The 20,121-nt window shown below is 40.8% G+C and overlaps 1 protein-coding gene across 1 annotated transcript in view; it reads left to right on the top strand.

Annotated features, from left to right (window-relative positions):
- The window catches only part of Ttn (titin), a 265,315-nt gene that overhangs the window by 69,863 nt on the left and 175,331 nt on the right, over positions 1–20,121 (top strand). The window contains 40 exon segments of the mRNA XM_047544703.1: positions 179–460; positions 563–841; positions 1,268–1,546; positions 1,644–1,922; positions 2,037–2,324; positions 2,441–2,719; positions 2,814–3,095; positions 3,187–3,465; positions 3,577–3,855; positions 3,957–4,235; positions 4,354–4,641; positions 4,767–5,045; positions 5,183–5,464; positions 5,564–5,842; positions 5,962–6,240; positions 6,352–6,630; positions 6,728–7,015; positions 7,258–7,536; positions 7,715–7,996; positions 9,020–9,298; positions 9,421–9,702; positions 10,479–10,757; positions 10,874–11,161; positions 11,301–11,579; positions 11,724–12,002; positions 12,111–12,389; positions 12,508–12,795; positions 12,912–13,199; positions 13,750–14,031; positions 14,323–14,601; positions 14,726–15,007; positions 15,128–15,406; positions 15,502–15,789; positions 15,973–16,251; positions 16,345–16,623; positions 16,720–16,998; positions 17,139–17,426; positions 17,570–17,857; positions 19,299–19,580; positions 19,804–20,082. Coding sequence (XP_047400659.1) covers positions 179–460; positions 563–841; positions 1,268–1,546; positions 1,644–1,922; positions 2,037–2,324; positions 2,441–2,719; positions 2,814–3,095; positions 3,187–3,465; positions 3,577–3,855; positions 3,957–4,235; positions 4,354–4,641; positions 4,767–5,045; positions 5,183–5,464; positions 5,564–5,842; positions 5,962–6,240; positions 6,352–6,630; positions 6,728–7,015; positions 7,258–7,536; positions 7,715–7,996; positions 9,020–9,298; positions 9,421–9,702; positions 10,479–10,757; positions 10,874–11,161; positions 11,301–11,579; positions 11,724–12,002; positions 12,111–12,389; positions 12,508–12,795; positions 12,912–13,199; positions 13,750–14,031; positions 14,323–14,601; positions 14,726–15,007; positions 15,128–15,406; positions 15,502–15,789; positions 15,973–16,251; positions 16,345–16,623; positions 16,720–16,998; positions 17,139–17,426; positions 17,570–17,857; positions 19,299–19,580; positions 19,804–20,082 — 11,265 coding nt within the window.

Genomic DNA, 20,121 nt, shown 5'->3' with positions numbered 1-20,121 from the left:
AGAGACTGGGGATGTGTTTGTGAACACTGAAAAGCTATGGTTTGCACCACTGCTTTTTTTCAGAAATTCTGTGAAGATATTTTCTGTGTGTTGTGTCTTTTTGTTGTCTACGTCCACTTTTCTTTTGTGGATAGCTTCAGCTATCTTTTCCTTTTTTTCTCTTGTACACTTCATGTAGAGCCACCATCCTTTGTGAAGAAGGTGGATCCCTCTTATTTAATGCTCCCAGGTGAATCAGCACGCCTGCATTGCAAGCTGAAAGGCTCACCTGTGATCCAGGTGACTTGGTTTAAAAACAACAAAGAACTTAGTGAAAGTAACACGGTCCGAATGTCTTTTGTCAATTCTGAGGCTATCCTCGATATCACGGATGTAAGAGTAGAAGACAGCGGGAGCTACTCGTGCGAAGCCGTGAATGAGGTTGGCAGCGATAGCTGCAGCACTGAGATAGTGATCAAAGGTTTGTGTGCCGAGTTACAGTCCCTCGTTTTTTCTGTGAAAAGATTTCCTTTTCAATTGCTTATGATGCCTTACTGATAACGATGCTCTCGTGCTTTTGTAGAACCTCCTTCTTTCATCAAAACTCTTGAGCCTGCAGACATAGTGCGAGGAACAAATGCCCTGCTTCAGTGCGAAATCTCGGGCACGGGACCCTTTGAAATTAGCTGGTTTAAAGATAAGAAGCAAATTCGAAGTAGTAAAAAATACAGGCTGTTTTCCCAGAAGTCTCTGGTATCTCTGGAAATCTTTTCTTTCAATAGCGCAGACGTTGGTGAATATGAATGTGTGGTTGCTAATGAGGTTGGGAAGTGCGGCTGCAGCGCAACACACTTGTTAAAAGGTCAGTGTGGAAAACCAGTATCTCTCTAAGACGTTGTCCAAATGGCTTTCTTAACCATGGAAGGAAAACCCGTACTTTCTTCTACTTCTATCCTTTAAACTTTGTTACGGGTTGGTTTCACCTGGGGCCTGGGGCACAAAGTCAGAGGCTGTCACCCCCTCTTTATCTACCAGTGTCAATATTTATGATTTGATAGGAGAATTATATAATGGACATTTTTTCAGTTGATAAGATTTATCTTCTACACTTCTGTCTCTTGCATGAGATTGTTAATTCTTCTTGAATGCTCTTTTTTCTTCTAATTATCTACCACTATAAAATAGCAGTATTGGGGGAAAGAAATAAATGTAATCTAGATAAAACTGTTAAATATAGATGGTGTTAGGGGTGTTTGAAAATTGATCAGTGTATGCTCTCTTTAACTAGAACCACCAACCTTTGTCAAGAAAGTAGATGATTTTACGGCACTCGCAGGACAAACTGTTACTTTACAAGCTGCGGTAAGAGGGTCAGAACCCATTTCTGTCACATGGATGAAAGGACAAGAGATCATTAAAGAAGATGGAAAAATCAAAATGAGCTTTTCCAATGGTGTTGCAGTCTTAATCATCCCTGATGTTCAGATTAGTTTTGGTGGCAAATACACATGCCTGGCTGAAAATGAAGCTGGAAGCCAAACATCCGTTGGGGAGCTAACCGTTAAAGGTTCGTGTAGGAACCTTTTAACTATGCATTATTCTTTCCTTTGAAAGTGAAACCCTCATTCGCACTTAGCAATCCTAACTATTCAATACCATTTTAGAACCTGCCAAAATCATTGAGCGAGCAGAACTGATCCAGGTGACAGCAGGAGACCCAGCCACGCTGGAGTACACGGTCGCAGGCACCCCAGAACTCAAACCCAAATGGTACAAAGATGGGAGACCTTTGGTTGCCAGTAAAAAATATCGAATAAGTTTTAAAAACAATGTTGCCCAACTCAAATTTTATTCAGCTGAACTGCATGACAGTGGCCAATACACTTTTGAAATTTCCAATGAAGTGGGCAGCAGCTCCTGCGAGACAACATTCACAGTACTAGGTCAGTATTTTTAGGCAACCACACTATATGTTTCTTTAAAACTCAACCAATGGCAAGTTAACCACCAACCACTTTTCCACATTGATCCTTCTGTCCTTCTCTTGCCACCAACAGATCGAGACATTGCTCCATTTTTTACCAAACCCTTACGCAACGTGGATAGTGTTGTTAGTGGTTCCTGCAGGATGGACTGCAAAATCGCTGGCTCCCTCCCCATGAGGGTGTCCTGGTTTAAGGATGGGAAAGAAATAGCCTCTTCCGACAGATACAGAATAGCATTTGTGGAAGGCACAGCCTCTTTGGAGATCAGCAGAGTAGACATGAACGATGCAGGAAATTTCACTTGCCGAGCTACAAATTCCGTGGGAAGCAAAGACAGCAGTGGAGCCCTGATTGTGCAAGGTTGGCAGCAGACTTTGCGTTTCATTTAAAAACGTAGACAATGTTCAAATTAAGTCTTCTTCCTTTAAATCCCACTTCTTAACTCTTTAAAATTCTTTCTTATACCTCTTCTTCAGAACCACCCAGTTTTGTAACTAAACCAGGATCCAGGGATGTTCTGCCCGGTTCAGCAGTGTGCCTGAAGAGCACTTTCCAAGGGTCTACTCCTCTCACCATCAGATGGTTCAAGGGTGACAAAGAGCTGGTTTCTGGTGGAAGCTGCTATATTACCAGAGAAGCTTTAGAGAGTTCCCTGGAACTCTATGCAGTAAAAACCTCTGATTCAGGCACATATACATGCAAAGTCAGCAATGTCGCTGGAAGCGTGGAATGCAGTGCAAACTTATTTGTCAAAGGTTTGCATTGTTTCCTTGACATCTTTGTTCTACTTTTGTCATGTTGATTCTTTCCTCTTTTTCGTGTTTCTTAATAACTTCCTGCCTTCCACAGGACCTGCCACATTTATTGAAAAATTAGAACCCTCACAGCTGTTAAAGAAGGGAGATGCCACCCAATTAGTCTGCAAAGTAACTGGTACCCCTCCAATTAAAATAACGTGGTTTGTGAATGATAGAGAAATTAAGGAGAGCAACAAACACAAAATGTCTTTTGTGGAGTCCACTGCAGTTCTAAGACTTACAGACGTTGGCATTGAAGACAGTGGTGAATACATGTGTGAAGCTCAAAATGAGGCTGGCAGTGACCACTGTAGCAGCATTGTAATAGTCAAAGGTTTGTGTCCACTCTGTCCCTGGGTTTCCAAAGTTGTGGCCCATAGCACCGATCCCTCCAGTTAACCCAAATCATTCCTTTTCTACTACAGAGTCACCTTACTTTACCAAGGAATTTAAACCAATTGAAGTGTTGAAGGAGTATGATGTCATGTTGCTGGCCGAGGTGGCAGGCACACCTCCCTTTGAGATCACCTGGTTCAAAGACAACACAGTCTTGCGAAGTGGTAGAAAATATAAAACCTTCATTCAGGATCAGCTGGTGAGCCTGCAGATCCTCAAGTTTGTAGCTGCAGATGCTGGTGAATACCAGTGTCGGGTGACCAACGAGGTGGGCAGCAGCACCTGCAGTGCCAGGGTGACTTTAAGAGGTTAGTGTCAGTTCAAATGATGGACTGGCTCTTCTGTAGAGTCAGTTCTTAAGAGAAAGAGCTGGTTTTGCCATAAAACTGGTATTGATTGAGAACTTGTTCTTCTGTTAGAACCCCCATCCTTTGTAAAGAAGATCGAGAGCACCAGCTCCCTCCGAGGAGGCACGGCGGCCTTCCAGGCCACTCTGAAGGGCTCCTTGCCCATCACGGTGACTTGGTTAAAAGATAATGATGAAGTCACTGAAGATGATAATATAAGAATGACCTTTGAGAACAATGTGGCCAGTCTGTACCTCAGTGGCATTGAAGTGAAGCACGATGGCAAATATGTCTGTCAGGCTAAAAATGATGCAGGAATACAAAGATGCTCTGCATTGCTCTCAGTAAAAGGTTGGTTCACAAAGCTTGCCTCAGGTTTGAGGAAGAAATGTAGATGGGAGCCTTTCAACAGAGCAGTTCACAGCCCACATCTATCCCTTTGTTTTCTGCAGAACCTGCGACAATCACCGAGGAGGCTGTGTCCATAGATGTCACCCAAGGAGACCCAGCCACTTTGCAAGTTAAATTTTCAGGGACTAAGGAGATTACGGCCAAATGGTTTAAAGATGGCCATGAACTGACCCTGGGCCCCAAATATAAAATCAGTGTCACTGACACAGTGTCAGTACTGAAGATTATTTCTACAGAAAAGAAAGACAGTGGAGAATATACTTTTGAGGTCCAAAATGATGTTGGGAGAAGTAGCTGCAAGGCTAACATTAATGTATTAGGTTGGTACTCCTTTTCTACAGAGACCTGGGCATTTCTGTACTCCTTCCTCTCTTATAATTTAACAGAAAAAAAAATGATAGATTAACTTGACTTTTTTTTTTCTTTTATATTGGATAGATCTTATCATACCTCCTTCATTCACCAAAAAGTTGAAGAAAATGGACAGCATTAAAGGGTCTTTTATCGACTTAGAATGTATAGTGGCTGGGTCACATCCTATAAGCATCCAGTGGTTCAAAGATGACCAAGAAATATCGGCTAGTGAAAAGTACAAATTCTCTTTCCATGACAATACGGCCTTCTTGGAAATCAGTCAGCTGGAAGGTTCTGACAGTGGGACATACACTTGTTCTGCCACCAATAAGGCAGGACACAACCAGTGCAGTGGCCATCTGACAGTCAAAGGTTGGCAGCTTTTTTCTCCACCTATCAGGAACTTATTGCTCATTCGTTTCTTAATTCTTACCTTCATTGCTCAGTTCCGAAATAAATCTTCCCCTCTTCTTTTGCTGCTTTTTCTTTCACCCCAGAACCTCCTTACTTTGTGGAAAAGCCACAGTCACAAGATGTCAATCCCAGTACCAGGGTTCAATTAAAGGCCCTTGTGGGTGGCACTGCACCCATGACCATAAAGTGGTTTAAAGACAACAAAGAGTTGCACTCGGGGGCAGCTCGCTCTGTTTGGAAGGACGACACCTCCACCATTTTAGAACTGTTTTCAGCCAAAGCTGCTGACTCGGGGACCTACATTTGCCAGCTAAGCAATGATGTTGGCACAGCAACCAGTAAAGCCACTCTTTTCGTCAAAGGTCTGATCTGGTCTTTCCATCACCTTAGTTTCTTGCTTGCCTAGATTTTCTTGGGGGAGGGAAGAGATTTATTAAGAAAGCTGGTTAGACTTTGTTTAAAAAAAATGCTCAACATCATCCCTTTCCTTCATCTTTAGAACCTCCTCAATTCATTAAGAAGCCAAGTCCAGTGTTAGTGCTGAGGAATGGACAATCTACAACGTTTGAATGCCAAATAACAGGCACTCCAGAAATCAGAGTTTCTTGGTATCTGGATGGGAATGAAATAACAGATGTTAGAAAGCACGGCATTTCCTTCATGGATGGTTTAGCCACTTTCCAGATTTCTGGCGCCAGGGTAGAAAATAGTGGGACTTATGTCTGTGAAGCTCGAAATGATGCAGGCACAGCAAGCTGCAGCATTGAATTAAAAGTGAAAGGTTGGTTGTTGGAATTTGCTTTCCATTTTGGCTGTGCTGCCTGATGGGCTTTGGGCTCCCCTTGAATAAGCTGCTTTTTGTCTTCTTTCCAATCTTTAGAGCCCCCCACCTTTATCAGGGAGCTGAAGCCTGTGGAAGTAGTGAAAGATAGTGATGTGGAGCTAGAGTGTGAAGTTACAGGAACGTCTCCATTTGAAGTCACTTGGTTGAAGAATAACAAGGAAATTCGAAGTGGCAAAAAATACACCCTGACAGACAAAGTGTCTGTGTTTAACCTCCATATAACCAAGTGTGACCCTTCAGACACTGGTGAATATCAGTGTATTGTAGCCAACGAGGGTGGCAGCTGCTCTTGCAGTACCAGAGTTGCCCTGAAAGGTCAGTTATTTACAGGAAGCAGGCTACCAAATAAAAACCCGCAGTGCTCTTTCATTTCATGGTGGTGGGTAGGAGTTAAAACAGATCTCTTTTTTTCACACTCTTTTATTTGACCACAGAACCACCTTCGTTCACCAAGAAAATAGAAAATGTCACCACGGTCTTGAAGAGTTCTGCCACTTTTCAGGGCACCGTGGCAGGTTCTCCCCCCATTTCTGTTACCTGGCTAAAGGATGATCAGATTCTTGATGAAGATGACAACATTCATATGTCCTTTGCAAACAATGTGGCCACACTTCAGATCAGAAGCGTGGATAACGGACACAGTGGGAGATACACATGTCAAGCCAAGAACGAGTCTGGAGCTGAGAGGTGTTATGCTTTCCTTTTAGTGCAAGGTTTGTAAGCTGTCCTCTTCCAACATTAGTCTACAGAGATGATTCATAGGCACCCCTTAGTTCCAGCAGAATTATCAGTGTAACTCACCCCTATTTCCATTCTTACTGCAGAACCTGCTCAAATCATAGAGAAAGCTAAATCAGTCGATGTTACTGAGAAAGACCCAGTGACCTTGGAGTGTGTTGTGGCTGGAACACCAGAACTCAAAGTGAAATGGCTTAAAGATGGGAAACCAATTGTACCCAGTAGATATTTTTCAATGAGTTTGGAGAATAATGTGGCCAGTTTTAGGATTCAGTCAGTAATGAAGCAAGACAGTGGTCAGTATACTTTCAAAGTGGAAAATGACTTTGGAAGCAGTAGCTGCGACGCCTACCTCAGAGTGCTAGGTGTGTATCTTTGCACCAGTCAGCTTCCATTACTTATATCCTTTGTAAGCAGAGTGCAACAGATTAATGGATGTATTTTGCTGTTTACATTGAACAGATGAAAACATTCCTCCATCTTTCACTAAAAAATTGACCAAAATGGATAAAGTTCTGGGCTCTTCTATTCATATGGAATGCAAAGTTTCTGGTTCACTTCCTATTAGTGCTCAGTGGTTTAAAGATGGAAAAGAAATATCTACAAGTGCAAAATACAGACTTGTATGTCATGAAAACACTGTGTCACTGGAAGTTAATAATCTGGAACTAGAAGACACTGCAAATTACACATGCAAAGTGTCAAATGTAGCAGGAGATGATGCATGCAGTGGCATCTTAACCGTGAAAGGTTAGAATTTCTTTACCTCTTCTTGATTCTTCTTTGTGAATGCTTTTAAAAGATATCACTTATCTTTGCGTCCTTAAGAGCTAAAATCATAATAATTCTGTTTCTTTAAATACATATTCATTAGTTCAGGAAATATTCAGGCATTACCTCTTTTCGGGAGTGTTTTCTTATGTGTCCATAAACTATCAAAATAATTCAGCTACAAGGAATATAATTAAATATATCTCTCTTAAAATCTATAGAACCGCCAAGCTTCCTAGTAAAACCTGAACGACAACAAGCCATACCTGATTCTACAGTGGAATTTAAGGCAGTACTAAAAGGAACACCACCATTTAAAATAAAATGGTTTAAGGATGACATGGAACTTGCCTCTGGACCCAAATGTTTCATTGGCTTGGAAGGGTCAACTAGCTTCTTAAATCTTTACTCAGTGGATGCTTCCAAGACTGGACAATATACTTGCCAAGTTACCAACGATGTTGGTAGCGACTCTTGTACTACAGTATTGCTTGTAACAGGTGTGCAAGTTTGATTGTTTTATGTTTCTGTCTGACCCATGGCTCTGGTTCTTGCTGTACTCTTGTTAATGAATCTTTCTAACACAGTAGACTGTTTTTGCCAGAATTTGCTTATGTTTTTTCCTAACTTGTTATTCATTTCTGTTCCTTCATAATCTCCCTTTTCCTGACTCTCTAGAACCACCGAAGTTTGTAAAGAAATTAGAAGCATCCAAAATAGTGAAAGCAGGCGATTCGGCACGACTTGAATGCAAGATAGCTGGATCTCCAGAAATCAGAGTTGTGTGGTACAGAAATGAGCATGAAATCCCAGTCAGTGATAAATACCGAATGACTTTCATTGATTCGGTGGCTGTCATACAGATGAACAACCTTGGTACCGAGGATAGTGGAGATTTCATTTGTGAGGCTCAGAATCCTGCTGGAAGCACAAGTTGCAGTACCAAAGTCATAGTAAAAGGTAGAAATCTCATCCTTACATTCTTCCTGATCCTCTGCACATCAGAGTTCTTTGTTCTTTATTGCTGTTATAGTTTCCATTTCAGATCACAAACATTTTCCTAAGCTGGCATTATTTCCCTTTATGGACTTTATAAAAGCTTTGCTTATATATAACAAGGCATTTTCTTATATGTATAAAAAAGAGATATTTTTCTTATTATTCCAGTATCATAATTATGATCACCACAACACACTGGCCAAACATCAAATTTGATGATTCAAAAAAGCACACACAAGAAATAAGTAGGCATCTTAAAATTAGTCTTTTGCCTTCCATCAACTTCCAAATATGTTATCATCCTTCCTATAATCTATATCATAAAAAAGAATGTGTACTACATATATGCAATATGCCTGCAATACAGACTTTAACATTAAATTTAAAAAGGGGGCAAAACTCTTCTTTCTCAAGAATTGTTTCCTTTAAAAAATACAACTGACTGTACATTGGTGCAAAGAGTGCTGGTGTTCTCTGCTGCCATTTTCCAGCATTTTTTGTCACAAAGCTAACTCCAGTTTGTCTTCTTGGAAGGCAATGATTGCAAGAACCATTTGTGAAATGGAAGACTTAGATGTGATTTCCAGATATCTCAGTGTAAAGCATACACCAAAAAATTCCATCCCTGAAGTCAGAATCCCATACTTCATGGAAATCATGTTTATCAATACATTTGTTTGCTTGCAAGTTTCTTTTCTGTCTTTGTAGCCTAAGATAAATTAGTAAGGTGGAGTAGACAGAATGTTGACCTGCTCAGTCATGACCTCTAGGATCTACCTGGGTTCTCCACCCATGAGCTGATTTCTTGTGACAGTCAATGGCCTCTCAGAGGTTTTTTTTTTTCCTCAATAGTGCTAATGCTAGACACTACTAACCCATTAGAGTATCTTAAATCTTTCTTGCAATTTAAAAACAAACAAATAAAAATCTTTTATTCAATGAAATTAAATAGCCCAAATCATGAGACATTTTTGTTTTTTACAGAACCACCTGTGTTTAGCAGCTTCCCTCCTGTAGTTGAAACCCTTAAAAATACTGAAGTTAGTCTTGAATGTGAACTTTCTGGAACACCACCATTTGAGGTGGTATGGTACAAAGACAAGCGGCAACTCCGAAGCAGCAAGAAATACAAGATCGCATCTAAAAACTTCCATGCAAGTATTCACATTCTTAATGTCGAATCTTCAGACATTGGTGAATACCACTGCAAAGCACAGAATGAAGTGGGAAGTGATACTTGCATTTGTACTATAAAATTAAAAGGTAAGCATATTTCCTGCACGTGGCAGAAGCGTCTGGAATGTGCAAAATGCTCAATTTTTTTCCCTCTCTTCCATTATCTGAGCAATCTTTTCAACAATCTCCATCCATCTTTTCCTGTTCAGAACCTCCAAGATTCGTTTCCAAACTGAGTAGCCTCACTGTCGTAGCTGGCGAGCCCGCTGAGTTACAAGCAGCCATAGAAGGTGCCCAGCCAATTTCTGTCCAGTGGCTGAAAGAGAAAGAAGAAGTGGTTAGAGAAAGTGAAAACATCAGAATTACATTTGTGGAAAATGTTGCAACTCTGCAGTTTGCAAAAGCAGAGCCAGCTAATGCTGGAAAGTATATCTGCCAAATTAAGAACGATGGTGGAATGAGAGAGAACATGGCCACGCTGACTGTCTTAGGTTGGTACAACAGTCCCCTGGTAGAAACTGGTGCCAAGTGCTGGAGTGACTTACAGGCAGAACCTCTTTTTCTGACTTTCTTGTAGATCTGTATCAATCCTCACCTATTCGGAAAGTTTAGCGGAAAGAACTAATTGATCTTTCAAACACTCTTTTCCATTTCTATGATTCTAACAAAAACTAGTCATTCATTTTATTGTGTATATACTACCTTTCTTGATGGATTTGCAAATATAATCTTGACTATCTTTTGTTTAAGCATGAAATAATTGGGATCCCAGCAAATGCTGGGAGGAAATTTGTTTCCAAAGTACTAGTTGTTAAAGTTGATAAGAACTCCGATGATCAATGTTTGATAGGAAAGACTTAAACTTGCATCTTTGGGAATATTAAATTTCAATTTAATGTTAATTTAGGGATTATCTGGATAACAATTTCAAAAATATTGTCTTTAGCACCTTAAAATAGTACAAAAATATCAAGTGATTCAAAATAACAGGTAGACCTTGCTCCAAAGAGGTCAAGGACAAATCAATACATGTTGTCAAAAGGTACACTGTCTGAATTGTTTTTGAGTCAACTAGTATACACACATATACTTCTTAATAATAACTGCCATAATTTTATGACCACTTGCAATTATAGAATCATATTTTAAAGTCAACAGAGAGGCCTAACATAACTGTCTCATTGAAAGAGACCATCTTAGTGAACTTGATGGTAGAAAAGAAGTAAAGGTCTCGACTTTGACAGAGAGGTATCACATTGCATTTCAGAACCTGCAGTCATTGTCGAGAAGGCAGGACCGATGACAGTGACAGTAGGAGAAACATGCACTCTGGAGTGTAAGGTGGATGGCACTCCTGAACTCTCCGTCGAATGGTACAAGGATGGGAAGCTGTTGACCAGCAGTCAAAAACACAAATTTAGCTTCTACAACAAAATCTCTTCCTTGAAGATTCTCTCTGTTGAGAGTCAAGATGCAGGCACATACACTTTCCAGGTTCAAAACAATGTTGGAAAAAGCAGCTGCACAGCTGTGGTTGATGTTTCAGGTTAGTTCTGGTATCTTCCTTTGGTTGTTTGCACGCATTCCTTTTACAAGTTTTCTTTCTTTCAAGTTCCTCTATTCTTTCAAATCATGATGAGTCTCTCACCTTTCCTCATGCAGACCGAATGGTTCCTCCCTCCTTCACACGAAGACTAAAAGACACAGGTGGGGTCCTGGGTGCCTCTTGCATCTTGGAATGCAAAGTAGCAGGATCATCGCCTATCTCTGTCGCCTGGTTTCATGAGAAGACTAAGATCGTCAGTGGAGCAAAGTACCAAACCACATTTTCAGATAATGTCTGCACACTGCAGTTGAATTCTCTGGACTCTTCAGATATGGGCAATTACACATGTGTGGCTGCTAATGTTGCTGGGTCCGATGAGTGTCGTGCAGTGTTGACTGTACAAGGTCAGTGTCAACTTTGTAAGGAATTTCTTGCAAATTCCTACCAAATTGACACACATGCCGAAGTGCTCTTATATTTTCTTCAAAATTGCAATCAAATTCAAACCTTACAGGATCTTTTGTCTCTTACTTTTATGTACAGAACGACCCTCTTTTGTGAAAGAACCTGAACCTTTGGAAGTACTACCAGGCAAAAATGTAACATTCACAAGTGTTATTCGAGGAACCCCACCATTCAAGGTCGGCTGGTTCAGAGGTGCCAGAGAACTGGTGAAAGGAGATAGGTGCAACATCTACTTTGAAGACACTGTGGCAGAACTGGAGTTATTTAATATTGACATATCTCAGAGTGGGGAATATACCTGCGTGGTTTCCAACAATGCTGGTCAGGCATCCTGCACTACACGTCTCTTTGTAAAAGGTTTGCTCAAATGCATTCATTTGCTCATCCTGTTTTCTGTATGCTGACATTGTTGTGGGATTTTGTTGTTGTCATTATGTGTGTGTGTGTGTGTGTGTGTGTGTGTGTGCGTGTGTTTAACTGCTGTGCTTTGTCACTTACCAGAACCAGCTACATTTGTGAAGAAATTAAGCGATCACTCTGTAGAACCAGGGAAGTCTATAATTCTGGAGAGCACCTACACTGGAACACTTCCCATCTCAGTCACCTGGAAAAAGGATGGTGTTACCATAACTCCATCTGAACGGTGCAATGTAGTCACAACTGAGAAAACTTGCATCCTGGAAATTCTGAATAGCACGAAAAGAGATGCAGGACACTATTCCTGTGAGGTTGAAAATGAAGCAGGAAGGGATGTTTGCGAAGCCCTGGTTTCTACCTTAGGTGTGTTGTCTTATTCTTTTTCATATGGTTTGTACTCCTCTAAAATAGAGCACTGTCAGTTTGGTTTTCTTTAATTCCATTTTCTGATTGTGAGATTTTCATCTTTAGAACCACCTTATTTCGTTACGGAACTGGAACCTCTGGAGGCATCAGTTGGAGATTCAGTTTCTTTGCAATGCCAAGTTGCTGGGACACCAGAGATTACAGTGTCTTGGTACAAGGGAGATACCAAGTTACGGTCAACTCCTGAATACAGGACCTACTTTACAAACAATGTGGCCACACTTGTTTTTAATAAAGTGAATATCAATGATAGCGGAGAGTACACTTGTAAAGCAGAAAATAGCATAGGATCTGCTTCTTCCACGACTGTCTTCAGAATTCAAGGTGATGTTATTTTAGACATTAAGAAATTTCTTTTCCCCTCTTATTTTCTCACAATTTCTTGATGAGAAACTAATCACTTCCACTACTAATACCTCAAGTCTTACTTGTCTTCCTACAGAGCGCCAACTGCCACCTTCCTTTGCAAGACAATTAAAGGACATCGAACAAACTGTTGGGTTACCTGTTACACTCACTTGTCGACTAAATGGCTCTGCCCCCATCCAAGTGTGCTGGTATAGAGATGGGGTACTTTTAAGAGATGATGAAAACCTACAGACATCATTCGTAGATAATGTGGCAACTCTAAAAATTTTGCAAACTGACTTGAGTCACTCTGGCCAGTATTCTTGCTCAGCCTCCAATCCACTCGGAACAGCATCTTCTAGTGCTAGACTGACAGCCAGAGGTTTGTTCCCAAGTCAACCTTTCTTTTTGCAAACCATGATTTCCTATTTCATTGTCAAGGTAGAAATAGGAAAAAAGTTCAGAAATATACATTGCCCTCTCTCCTTTATCTTCCAGAACCTAAGAAATCTCCCTTCTTTGACATCAAGCCAGTATCAATAGATGTCATTGCTGGAGAGAGTGCTGATTTTGAGTGTCATGTTACTGGTGCCCAACCAATGCGAATCACTTGGTCAAAAGACAACAAGGAGATCCGTCCTGGAGGAAACTATACAATCACATGTGTGGGCAACACTCCTCATCTGAGAATTCTCAAAGTAGGCAAAGGAGACTCTGGTCAATACACTTGTCAAGCCACCAACGATGTTGGCAAAGACATGTGTTCAGCTCAACTCAGTGTAAAAGGTATCTGTCATTGACCAGTGTTTGTTCCTTACTGTTTAAGTAATTGTCTTTGAAAAGTTTCCTTTTTTTTTAATGTTTGAGATGAACTAACCAGATCATATTAGAATTTGAATATTAGCATTGGAGGCAATATTAACCAAAGTTCTGTTTTCTCTCTGTTGTTCCTTCAGTTTGTGTATTCCCAGTGTAACCCTGTCAAACAGTATTGTTTCACTGACCTTTGTCAAATGTTGTTTCAACTATCCACTTTCCCTTTTCATTCTTTTATTATGACATTTTGATTCATCTTGTTAAATTTTGATCAAATACATATGTAACATATTAACCTGTAGGTTTTAGCTTACATATCCAGACTACAGTATATCAACTAAATCTCTATTAAAATATTAAAATATGATTTAATAAAAAAAGATATGTTACCATAAATTTATTAGAGTATGATCTGAATAATAAGCCAGTTTAAGTATGAACTCATGGCTCTTCAACTACAAAGATAAGCTACTTTAACATTATGAACATTCCTTACTGACCATTTCCTTTGGCTTCATAGAACCTCCAAAATTTGTGAAGAAATTAGAAGCTTCAAAAGTTGCAAAGCAAGGAGAATCCATCCAACTGGAATGTAAAATAAGTGGTTCCCCAGAAATCAAAGTTTCATGGTTCCGAAATGACAGTGAACTCCATGAAAGCTGGAAATACAACATGTCGTTCGTTAATTCCGTGGCACTGCTCACCATCAATGAAGCCAGTGCTGAGGACAGTGGGGACTACATCTGTGAAGCTCATAATGGTGTGGGTCACGCTAGCTGCAGCACGGCACTGACAGTTAAAGGTTAGACCCACTGGGCTCCCTTCTGCCTTCCTTCCCCTCTAATTTGATTTCCTTCTTAGCAGTGTTATGAGATCCAAAACCAAAAGGTTGCTTGCAACTCTTAAGCTGGTTTTCATGAATTGTCATTTTTTGTGTCAGCCTGTAGTGTCATTAGGTCACACCAGACACTCTTAATGATCCCACATTTATAGAAAATATTTCTAGATACTAGAAACCTAGAGTCTAGGAATTTTTAAAAAATCTTTTTGGGAAGCAGATGTTCTCACTGTGTATCTTCTTTTCCTCTGGTAGCGCCTCCTGTTTTCATCCAGAAGCCTCCTCCGGTAGGAGCCCTTAAAGGTTCTGATGTGATCCTTCAGTGTGAACTTTCAGGAACCCCACCATTTGAAGTGGTGTGGGTAAAAGACCGAAAACAAGTTCGAAGCAGCAAGAAATTTAAAATCACTTCCAAAAACTTTGATACCAGTCTTCATATTCTTAATCTGGAAGCTTCAGATGTAGGGGAGTATCACTGCAAAGCCACCAATGAGGTGGGAAGTGACACGTGTGTTTGCACCGTCAAGTTCAAAGGTTTGTATACATGGGCATAAAAATACATACCTCTCCCTTCAGTCTCCTCCTGCTTGACTAATAATTGATACGGCTGCAATTCAATTCTCATTTTTTTCCTCTGACCACAAATTTCTTCCATTAGAACCTCCCCGTTTTGTGAAAAAGCTAAGCGACACCTCCACTCTTATTGGGGATGCTGTTGAGTTACGGGCCGTGGTGGAAGGCTTCCAGCCAATTTCTGTGGTCTGGCTGAAAGATAAAGGTGAAGTCATCAGAGAGAGTGAAAATATTCGGATTTCATTCACTGATAACATCGCAACCCTCCAATTGGGAAGCCCAGAAGCATCTAATTCTGGAAAATATGTGTGCCAAATCAAAAATGATGCTGGCATGCGAGAGTGCTCAGCAGTCTTGACTGTACTAGGTTAGTAGCAAAGTAGAGTTCATGAAAAAATTAATTGACTTGTGATCATTTTCTGCAAATAGTACTCTTATCCTACAATATGGTGACTTTGTTTCCAATGCAATATGCTTCTTCTTTTAGAACCAGCCAGAATCATAGAGAAGCCAGAACCCATGACTGTCACTACTGGAAATCCTTTTGCATTAGAGTGTGTAGTGGCTGGAACACCAGAACTTACAGCCAAGTGGTTCAAAGATGGAAGAGAATTATCTGCAGACAGCAAACATCACATTACATTTATCAAAAACGTGGCTTCTCTTAAAATCCCTTGCACGGAAATGAGTGACAAAGGGTTATATAGCTTTGAAGTGAAAAACAGTGTTGGCAAAAGCAACTGTACTGTATCTGTCCATGTTTCTGGTGAGTAAAGTGAGATGTTTATAAATATACCATTTTTTCTTGAAGAGGAAAAATAAAGCTTCTCTTTAAATGGAAAACTACCCTTCTCCATGTAGATCGGGTTGTGCCACCCTCCTTCATCCGCAAACTGAAAGACACCCATGCCACCCTGGGGTCCTCAGCTGTTCTGGAGTGCCGAGTCTCCGGCTCTGCCCCAATTTCAGTAGGCTGGTTTCTCGATGGAAGTGAGATCGTCAGTGGACCCAAATGTCAATCCAGCTTTTCAGAAAACGTCTGTACTTTGAAACTGAGCTCATTGGAGCCCTCCGACACCGGCACGTACACGTGCGTGGCTGCCAACGTGGCCGGTTCTGATGAATGCTCCGCGGTTCTGACTGTCCAAGGTCAGTGTGAAGGACAGGCACGCTGCATTGCCCCTTCCCCCCTTAACGCCCGCCCAGCCAGGAATTCCTTTGTTTTGTCTTCACTTTTAGTCTTCCCTTTTCTTTAAGGAGCAAACAAAAACTTCTCATTTGATTTTTTTTTTTTTTTTTCTCTTCACCTCCCCTACCTCCTGGGATATCTAGAACCACCATCTTTTGAACAAACTCCTGATTCTGTGGAAGTTCTGCCAGGAATGAGCCTGACATTCACCAGTGTCATTAGAGGCACCCCTCCCTTCAAGGTCAAGTGGTTTAAAGGCAGCAGGGAACTGGTGTCAGGGGAGTCTTGCACCATCTCTCTGGAAGACTCTGTCACAGAACTGGAGTTGTTTGAGGTAGAGCCACTGCAGAGTGGAGACTATTCTTGCCTTGTTACCAATGATGCTGGCACCGCTTCTTGTACTGCACATCTTTTTGTGAAAGGTTTGCTCTTTTCTCCAATTCCTGTATCTTTTAAATTTTTTTATTAAGTTTGCATTTGAAGGTGTAACTTGCCCTCACATTTCCTCCTTATAGAACCAGCCACTTTTGTGAAAAGACTGGCTGATTTCAGTGTTGAAACGGGAAACCCCATAGTTCTGGAGACCACGTACACTGGCACACCTCCCATCTCAGTGAGTTGGATGAAGAATGAGTTTCCTCTTTCACAGTCTCAGAACTGCAGTATCACCATGACAGAAAAATCTTCCATACTAGAAATTCTTGACAGCACAGTAGAAGATTACGCACAGTACAGTTGCCTGATAGAAAATGAGGCTGGACAAGATATTTGTGAAGCTCTGGTATCAGTCTTAGGTGTGTTGACAGTTACCTCTTTTTATTATTATCTTCCTTCTAAAACATCCTCTTTGAGTTAGCATGATTGATTGATTACCATCCTTTGTACCTTAGAACCACCTTATTTTATTGAGCCTCTGGAACATGTGGAAGCAGCCCTTGGAGAGCCTACAACTTTACAGTGCAAAGTGGATGGAACCCCAGAAATTAGAATTTCTTGGTACAAAGAGCACACAAAGCTCCGGTCGGCTCCTGCATATAAAATGCAATTCAAAAATAATGTTGCCTCTTTAGTCATCAACAAAGTAGATCACAGTGACGTGGGAGAGTACACATGCAAGGCGGAGAACAGCGTGGGTGCAGTCGCTTCTTCAGCTGTGCTTGTTATCAAAGGTGACGATGACTTTGTTTAAAAAGTCTTGCCATGAGTTGACAGATTCATTTTCTTGAAAACATCAATATTTTAATAGGTTGAGATATGTTAGAGATGTATGCTCTCTTGTCAATAAGGATTATCTGTAACTTCTTTACAGAACGCAAACTTCCACCTTCCTTTGCAAGAAAACTGAAGGATGTTCACGAGACTCTTGGTTTCCCCGTTGCGTTTGAATGTCGCATCAATGGCTCAGAACCTCTTCAGGTGTCTTGGTACAAGGATGGGGTACTTTTGAAAGATGATTCTAATCTTCAAACATCTTTTATTCATAATGTAGCAACTCTTCAGATTTTGCAAACTGACCAGAGTCATGTTGGTCAGTACAATTGCTCAGCTTCCAATCCTCTTGGGACTGCTTCATCCAGTGCCAAGCTCATTCTCTCAGGTGAGTAGCACACCACACTCTCCTCTTTATTACAAAGCAGCTTCACTGCTTCTGGCCACCAAAGGGCTGGTATCATTCGATTTTTACTCCATGTTTGGGAACATGGAAACTGAAATCGCCATGTTGGTCTTCATTCTTTTCAGAGCATGAAGTGCCTCCTTTCTTTGATCTAAAGCCTATATCAGTAGATCTTGCTCTTGGAGAAAGTGGTTCTTTTAAATGTCATGTCACTGGAACTGCACCAATCAAAATCACCTGGGCCAAAGATAACAGAGAGATTCGCCCTGGAGGCAACTATAAGATGACTTTGATCGAAAATACTGCCACTCTGACTGTTCTCAAAGTAACCAAAGGCGATGCTGGGCAGTATACCTGCTATGCGAGCAACGTTGCTGGAAAAGACTCTTGTTCTGCTCAGCTGGGTGTACAAGGTACTTGTCAGAGTGGAGTACCAAAGTCTCTTATATTTTCAATGTCTTAAGATATAGGAGGGTGGGTATGCTTCAGAACTGTGTATAGGAGGGTGGGTATGCTTCAGAACTATGTTTAGTACCATGGCCTGGTGATTAGAAATGATCAAATGGGAGGTGTAGCTCAGTGGTAGAGTACTGCCTAGCATGTGGCACGTGTAAGACTCTGGATTTAATCCTAGTTGTGAAATTAAAAAAAAAAAAAAAAAAGGATCAAATGGCTCAAGGGCCTTCCAAATAAGGACCAATTTTTAAAATATAAAAGTGGAAAAAACATGAACTAAAAATTTCAAAGTCTATAAATAAAGACTAGGGAGACAATGAATAAAAATGTTTCAGAGAATTGCAAGAAAATTCAAGTTTGAAAGAAGTTATCAAAGACAAAAAGAAGAAATTTATCTCAAATGATTTATTTTCCACAGTATTTACTGAATGAATGGATATTTTCCCCCTCCAAGGCATAACTCAGCCCCAAACTCTCAAGCCCTTCCAAAAGAATCCAGATGAATTATAAGGTCAACTTCTTTTCCTTCACTAGCTCTGCTTCATTAATAGTGGAGTCAGGGAGCTGAGGAGTAAGCACATCAGTATCTGATATTATGGATATTATGGCTATCAGATACTGATGTGATCTTTCATGGCAGCTGTTGTCAGAGATTAAATACTTAACTCTGTGGACTGCTGGTCTAATCCATTAGAGCATTTGTGTGTGTGTGTGTGTGTGTGTGTGTGGTAGTAGTTTATAAATACCTTGAAATTAAAATAGAATTAGATTTAGCAGCCCATTTGCTTTATGACATATACCAAATCACTTTGACTTCCCTAAGCCCGAATATTTGGCTTCAGTTAATAAAGAAAGCATTGATCTCACCCACTTCAAAAGGAAATTAAGAGGGTGGAAGAAGTATCTATTTAAGGCCCATAAGAGATAATAGTACTTTAAAAGTATTAAGATATCTGACCCATTTTGCTCTGGCTCTTCGTGGTGTATAACTGACATCTTTGCAGCCTTAGGAAGTACACGGTCTTCCACCGGTCACACACAGGAGAGCCATCAAACTCCCTCAGCCTCTCAGAGAGCTTCCATGCCATTGCCTCTGGTCTTGGCGCTAGAGAAGTGCTCCTTTGCTAGGAAGAGAATTGTACAATCCAGAGTACTGTCTTTCCTTCCTTGCTTTAGTCATAATACTTGAGTTGGGTATATATACCAAAAATACATGTTGTTCTATTTTAGGGATTTTTCTACTTAAGTTTCACTTAACTATTCTTCCTTGAACTGCACTAAATGAATTTGTTTTCTGCAGCTAAGGATTTTTCTGATAGAGATGACTTTTTCACCTCATCTTGAATCATATCTGTCTTTTCCATCCCTTACCCTGTGTTTTTCCTCTTGGTTCCATAGAACCACCCAGGTTCATTAAGAAGCTAGAACCTTCACGAGTTGTGAAACAGGACGAATACACAAGATATGAATGCAAGATAGGCGGATCTCCGGAAATCAGAGTTTTATGGTACAAAGATGAGACTGAAATTCAAGAGAGTAGTAAGTTCAGAATGTCATTCATCGACTCGGTGGCCGTGCTGGAAATGCACAGCCTGAGCGTGGAGGACAGCGGGGACTACACGTGCGAGGCCCACAACGCCGCAGGCAGTGCCAGCAGCAGCACTTCCTTAAAAGTTAAAGGTCAGGCCTTCCTCCCCCGTGGCAGTGTTGCCCTCAGCCTCCCCTCCTGTGGGCTTCTTTATTCTCTGTTTAACTCTTCATCTGTATTTTAAAATTGTTCAACAATACAACAAGACATGGGAAGTGATGCCTTTTCTTTCTCTGATAAATTGGAAAATTGATCCTTACCATTAACTATAATCTTACAGAATACGTCCTAATCTTCCCTTTCTTCCTATTTTAGAACCACCTGTTTTCCGGAAGAAGCCTCATCCCGTTGAGACACTTAAAGGAGCTGATGTTCACCTTGAATGTGAGCTTCGGGGTACTCCCCCATTCCAAGTTTCTTGGCATAAAGACAAAAGAGAACTTAGGAGTGGCAAGAAGTACAAGATCATGTCTGAAAACTTCCTCACGAGTATCCACATCCTGAATGTGGATGCTGCAGACGTTGGAGAGTATCAGTGCAAAGCCACAAACGACGTGGGGAGCGACACTTGTGTTGGCTCTGTCACTCTGAAAGGTTAGATGAGCTTCATTCTCCTTCTAATTTTAACACTGT

Source organism: Sciurus carolinensis, chromosome 3, assembly GCF_902686445.1.
Source record: "Sciurus carolinensis chromosome 3, mSciCar1.2, whole genome shotgun sequence".
NCBI lineage: Eukaryota > Metazoa > Chordata > Mammalia > Rodentia > Sciuridae > Sciurus > Sciurus carolinensis.
This window is presented reverse-complemented; position numbering and strand designations above follow the sequence as displayed.